This window comes from Dryobates pubescens, chromosome 5 (genome assembly GCF_014839835.1).
Source record: "Dryobates pubescens isolate bDryPub1 chromosome 5, bDryPub1.pri, whole genome shotgun sequence".
Classification (NCBI taxonomy): domain Eukaryota; kingdom Metazoa; phylum Chordata; class Aves; order Piciformes; family Picidae; genus Dryobates; species Dryobates pubescens.
This window is the reverse complement of record NC_071616.1, coordinates 7,598,547-7,604,843: the sequence shown is the minus strand read 5'-3', so window position 1 is coordinate 7,604,843 and position 6,297 is coordinate 7,598,547. Positions and strand designations below refer to the sequence as shown.

The following is a 6,297-nucleotide window of genomic DNA, read 5'->3' as shown; positions in this document are numbered from 1 at the left end:
ATGGTGTTTGTGAAATACAATCTTGTCTCCTGGCCTGACTGCCTGACGTCTGCCACCTGCACCACCGTCCGTGTGTCAAGGGTTAGGACTGGGCTGGTCACTAGATGAATGACAGATCTCAAATGCATTATCATATAATCAAAGTAAAATAGATCATAATAAGACTGCTTCACAACCCCCCCCCCAAAAAAAACCTAACCCAACCAAATAACCTAACAAAACCCCTGCAGCTTGGAACTCACCACACATTTCATAATACATGCTATTACAACCTAAAGCAGAAACTGTTCTGTATTCAATAGCTGAGCCTGTGAAAGACCAGACTAGTTATAATGATCACTATAAACTCTTTCTAACATTGCTCTCCTCCACAGCACAGCTTGAATGATCAGATTCTTTCATTATTCATTATTCAGTTCAAGAGAGACAAGGATCTACTGCAGAAAGCCCAGTGGAGAACTCTGGGGATGGTTGGGGAACTCGAACATCTCTCCTATGAAGAAAGACTGAGAGACCTGGGGCTGTTTAGTCCTGAGAAGAGAAGGCTGAGAGGGGATCTTATTAATGTCTATAAATGTTTGAAGGGTGTGTGTCAAGATGAAGGTGATGGTCTCTTTTTGTGGTGCCCAGTGATAGAATAAGGAACAATGAATATAAGCAGAAACACAGGAGGTTCCACCTCAGTACAAGGAGACGCTTCTTTAAAATGAGGGTGATGGAGAACTGGAACAGGCTGCCCAGAGAGGTTGTGAAGTCTCCTTTGGAGACTGTCAAAACCCACCTGACTGTGTTCTTGTGCAGCCTGCCCCGGGGTGATCCTGATTTGGCAGGGGTGTTGAACTCGATGGTCTCTAGAGGTCCCTTCCAACCACTAACATTCTGTGATTAGAAATGATTGAAAGTCAGATTTATCTCTTTTCATAAGAACTCCTGCTGATTCAAACCCCAGGTTTCCTGTCTGACTTAAAGACGTGGAAGTTCTAAAAGTTAAAATAAACAGGTTTTTAAAAACCCCAACTCATGTAAATCATAATTTCTCACTATTGAATAAATGCCTTTGGTGACTTTTAACAGTAGCTGGTTTTAGTAATTAAAAATTTTATAATGCAATAGCTGTCTTCTGTCATATCTCTCATATTGTAGTATTTTAGTAATGGTACTAGGTACTTTTGTTCTTATGTATTGAGGGGTATTGCAGAAAAAGAAACGTGGCATGTTAGCTGGGTGATGTGTGGATTGAGAGGAACCCTGGGGAGAAGGACTTACAAGTACTGTTGGATGAAAAACAGTATGAGCCAGCAAGGTGTGCTCAGAGCCCAGAATGCCAGCCACATCCTGAGCTGCATCAAGAGATGTATGGCCAGCAGGTTGAGGGAGGTGACTCTGCCTCTCTCTTCCACTCTTGCAAGACCCCACCTGGAGTGCTACATTCAGCTCTAGAGTCCTTGGCACAAGAAAGACATGGACCTCTTGAGCTCATCCAGAGGAGGTCCATGACAGTGATCAGGGAGTTGGAACACCTCTGTTGTGGTAATAGACTGAGAGAGTTGGAGTCATTTAGCCTGAAGAAGAGAAGGGTCCAGGGAGACCTTCTAGTACCCTTACACTATTGAAACAGGGCCACAGGAAAGGTGGGGAAGGGACTCTTTGAGAGTATAGTGACAGAATGAGGGATAACAGATTCAAAATGAAAGAGAGTAGATTTAGATATTAGGAAAAAAATTCTTTACTGTGAGGTTGGGGAGACACTGGAACAGGTTGCCCAGGGACACTGTGGATGTCCCCTCTCTGGAAACATTGAGGGTCAGGGTGGATGGGGTTTTGAGCAACCTGATCTTGTGACTGGGCATCCCTGCCCATGTCAAGGGGATTTGGAACTAGGTGATTTTTGAAGTCCCTTCCAACCCAAACCATTTTTTGGTTCTATGATTAAGTCTTCTGTAGTCTGTGAGGGTTGCAACTGCCCCAGGATATCCTTCTGTGTGTGGTCATTCAAACCTCACAGCGAGGGATACCTATTTTGTGTTGTGATTAGCCTATGAATACATGATGGAACCATCTCCTCTTCTCCCATAAATGACTGTTGTGTTAAAAAAAAAAAGTCTTCATGTGGTACAGAACAAGATTATAATTTGTGCTTTTGAAACCAGTGGGAGGTGGAGCTATGAATCAATCTATACAGCTCTTCTGCCCTGCCTCAGCTGTTTGGAAGACAGCACGGTCCAGGAGCACCTGCCAGCTGTGAGACATACAGAGAGGACCATTAGTGTTGCCTTTTATGAAATAGAGATAATAATGGGATCGTCAGCCTATTCACCTTTGGTAAGAGACAACCAGCAGTGGGGCAGGAGGATCTGTTTGACTGTCTCGTTTGAGATTCATTAAAAGAAGCAGCTTGGGGAGTTTTGATCCTTAAATGTCAAATAGGTCTGTATTAGTAAGAGCAGCAGATAGATTATCCTGGTGGCATGGAAATGTATCCCTTCATGATGAGGAGAAGTGGCTGGACACCCTGCTGTTGGCATGGTGGCTCTGAGTAGAAACTGAAACCTAGGAGTTTGTGACTGATGGGTTTCACCACTGACCTCTCTCTTGGATCTTCGTCCCCAGGATCGGTTTGTCCAAGCAAACCCATACAGGAAGATTGGAATAAGGAGGACGAAGCATGAAAGACTGCACAGTGATGAAGATGAGGTATTGTACAGGGAGCAGCTTCTGGGTTGCAGAGAGAGGGCTATAAAATGTGAGCAATGGCTGTGTGACCTTCAGTCTTCCACCAGCTGTTCTCATTACTCCTTGGGCTTAACTGTTATTATGAGGGTCAGTTAAGGGAATCAGTTAAGGGAATATTCTTTTCCTCCCTGAGTGTGCTCTCGAGATTATAAAACATTTGCTATGACTTAGGGGTTGGGAAGGTGAGGAAGGTGATGAACTTGTGGTTTGGATGCTGGGCAAGGAACTGGGAGAGCTGGATTTTAATCTTGATTTTACTGTGACATCACCTATATGATGGTAGTCATACCTCATAAAAACCAAGGCTCAGTCTTCAGATCGTTTAAGGAGGCAGATCTGCAGATAAAATGCAGTAGTCAGTGTCTGACACTTAAAATTATTCTGAATGCTAATTTTTATGAAAGTAAACTGGTAACCAGTGTTGGAAGACACTGAGTGTAGTACATGCTGGATGTGCAACAAATTGTTCCATTTTCTGATTAATGACTACTTGAAATGACATTAAATGGGAGCTTAAAGAAAATCAATTACTAATTGTATGGTGTGTGTTTGAGGTTTTATCCCAAATTTCCTGAATCTGCTCCCTAGCTGTATTCAGCAACAAAGTATGAGCCTAACTCTTTGCTAGATGTGAGAGAGCAGTGAGCTCACTGCCTACTAGCACTGTGGAATAATAATAATAATTAATTTTGTGTCTGCATGTTTTCTTAATACTTCTGCCCATCTCATGAGTATGTTTTCTCCAGACTCTTAAATATAAAGCTAAAGCTGAGGTACTAAAGCTGAGGATGAAATATTGGTTATCTGTGTTTTGGATTAAATTGGGGATTTCAGCAATTTGGATTGTTTAGTCCTGTCTTTCTCTCTACTGCCATAAACATTGCTGCCAAATGGATTCCTCCCCAACCTGCTGCTTTTGTTCCAGTGTCACTTTCTGTGGAAAAACCATTGGACTGATCATTTTTCCAGGTTGTAAATAGCACCTAGCCTGGTCTCTTGCTGCTTTTTACCTCTTTAATCTGCTCCTCTTGGTGTATCAAAATAAGAGGTACACACGGGGGTACTGAGGAGACAGTTTCATAGTCATAGAATCAACAAGGTTGGAAAAGACCTCAAAGATCATCAAGTCCAACCTGTCACCCAAGACCTCATGCCTACTAGACCATGGCACCAAGTGCCACGTCCAATCCCCTCTTGAACACCTCCAGGGACGGTGATTCCACCACCTCCCTGGGCAGCACATTCCAATGGCTAACAACTCTCTCAGTGAAGAGCTATTTCCTCAGAAATCATGATGCTTTGAAGATTTTATTGTTCCTTTCAACGTAATTAATGGATCTACTGCTTCTGTATGTCATATTTTACTTCAAGATTGCCTAGTTTTGTCCTGTAGACAGGTATAGGGCTGTGTGTAGCTGTGATAGGGAGCAGAAGGAGAAAACAGAACAAGATGGGGGGAGGGTGGGGGGTGGGTGTTGAGCCTTCAAGCTATTCCCTGTAGAGTCCTACAGTATGGGCTGTTAATGTATCTCCATACCTCATTGCTTCTCCATAATACAGCAGACAGGTCAGCCTAGTGCTTATCCATGCAAATGTATTTTTGAAGAAGTTTATTATACAGGAGTCAGCTTGTCCTTTTGGGTGAAAATTATTTGGTGGGGTTTTTTTTTGTTTGTTTACTGCTCCCTGCATTAAAACTTCCCTTCCAAACCTTGCACCTGAAGAAAACTTAACCGCAGCAGGATGTGTTTCATGGAGCAGGAATCTGCCCTTTTTGTTTGGGTGTCCAATCACAGAAATTGTCTCCAAAACAATGAAAATGAAAACATATCCAATGCTTTAATGGGAGAATGGCCTTTGCTGCGCTATAGGACAGGGTGTGTTAGTTCTATCTGTGCTACAGGATAGGGTGTGTTAATTATATCTGAGTTCCTGGCTTTTAATGAAGGTATTTTCTGATTGCTCTGCAGCCAGAAGTGCCTCAGTTGTGCTGGCTTGCTGTAAAGATTATAGGCATGAGAAATCTCCGCAAAGCAGATCTGTGTAAGTACCCCTGGTGGCAAGAAAATCACTGTCACCTGACTTTAATGCTCTTGTACACCTGTTGCTTAGATGATGGTAATGTATCAGGATATTTTTTTGTTTTTTGGTCTGAAGAACCTGTATCTCTTTTTATTTTCATTTAAGCTCAAAATAATTTAGAAAACAGGTAACAAGAGAAATTAAATAGAATAGAAATTCTGTGTTGGGAATAGAAAGGAATAGAATGGAATGGAATAGAATAGAAAAGAATTAACCAGGTTGGGAGAGACCTTTGAGATCATTGAGATCATCAAGTCCAACCTATCATCCAACACTATCTAATCAACTAAACCATGGCACCAAGCACCCCATCCAGTCTCGTCCTAAACATCTCCAGTGATGGTGACTCCACCACCTCCCTGGGCAGCCCATTCCAGTGGCCAATCACCCTTTCTATGAAGAACTTCTTCCTAACATCCAGCCTAAACCTCCCCTGGCACAGCTTGAGACTCTGTCCTCTTGTTCTGGTGCTGGTTGCCTGGGAGAAGAGACCAACTCCCACCTGGCTACAGTTATCATTCCCTCCACCAGCTGCTCTGGGACATTTCCCTTTCCCCTAACACTTCAGTGCCCCTTTTGCCCCTTCCCCTTCTATTAAAGGGCACCTCTGGAAAAGACACAGGAAAAACCTGTAGTTGTGTTGGGGTGCTGCTCTGTTCGTGTCTACACCGCTGTATCCCTGTGGGATGACTTGTGCATCACAATTACAATCAGGTCACAAAAAAAATTCATCAAAATAATTTTTTTCTTTCTTTAAACAATGAGGTTTCAGGTAGTGAAGTTGCACATCAGTTTGCTTGGAGCCTGACAAATACTTGAAAACAAAAGTTTAGAAAATCCAAAGAACTGGAATAATTCAGTACTGCTGCACTGGAATAGTTTGAGGGTTTTTATTATTAAGTAGAATGAGTGGTTTAAAGTTGACTTTTGTTTGGCATTTATAGAAATGTAGATAACTGTAGGTAAGGTGAATAACTGTGTGAGTTCAGAATGCTTTTCTTTGGATTTGATGAAATATTTAGGACTCCTCAAAGGTTCCTCTTTTTTTTCCCCCCACCTGTGTAAAAAAAATTATAAGTCCTGCTGTGCTAACTATGCTTCTTTTTGTTAACACAGTGAGCCACACTGATTGCTATGTCAAGCTCTGGATGCCAACAGCTTCGTGTCAGGAAGCTCAGACAAAAACTGTTAACAACTGCAAAAACCCTGTCTGGAATGAAACTTTCCACTTCATCATACAAAGAGAAGTGAAGGTAGGATCTGCACCTCTGATAGTGAGCAGATGGTTTCTAAGGGGACATCTTCACCTGCTGCATGCAGACTCTTCATGAAATCCTTGAGGCTCACATAAAGGCTTGAACACTGCCATGCTGAGGAACAGGGTGGTAATAGAAAGATACAAAAGCATCAGAGACAGCATGGGAGATGTTGTTTCATAGAGGCAAGTAAATATGCAAGCTTTGGGATAGGTTCACTGGTGTC

At 42.5% G+C, this 6,297-nt stretch overlaps 1 protein-coding gene across 1 annotated transcript in view; it reads left to right on the top strand.

The window, feature by feature from the left end:
* The window catches only part of LOC104298867 (cytosolic phospholipase A2 epsilon), a 28,872-nt gene continuing 22,575 nt past the window's right edge, over positions 1-6,297 (top strand). The window contains exons 1-4 of the mRNA XM_054162152.1: positions 1-81; positions 2,611-2,694; positions 4,704-4,776; positions 5,932-6,068. Of these exons, the coding sequence (XP_054018127.1) occupies positions 1-81; positions 2,611-2,694; positions 4,704-4,776; positions 5,932-6,068 (375 nt within the window). The remainder of the gene's footprint in view (positions 82-2,610; positions 2,695-4,703; positions 4,777-5,931; positions 6,069-6,297) is intronic.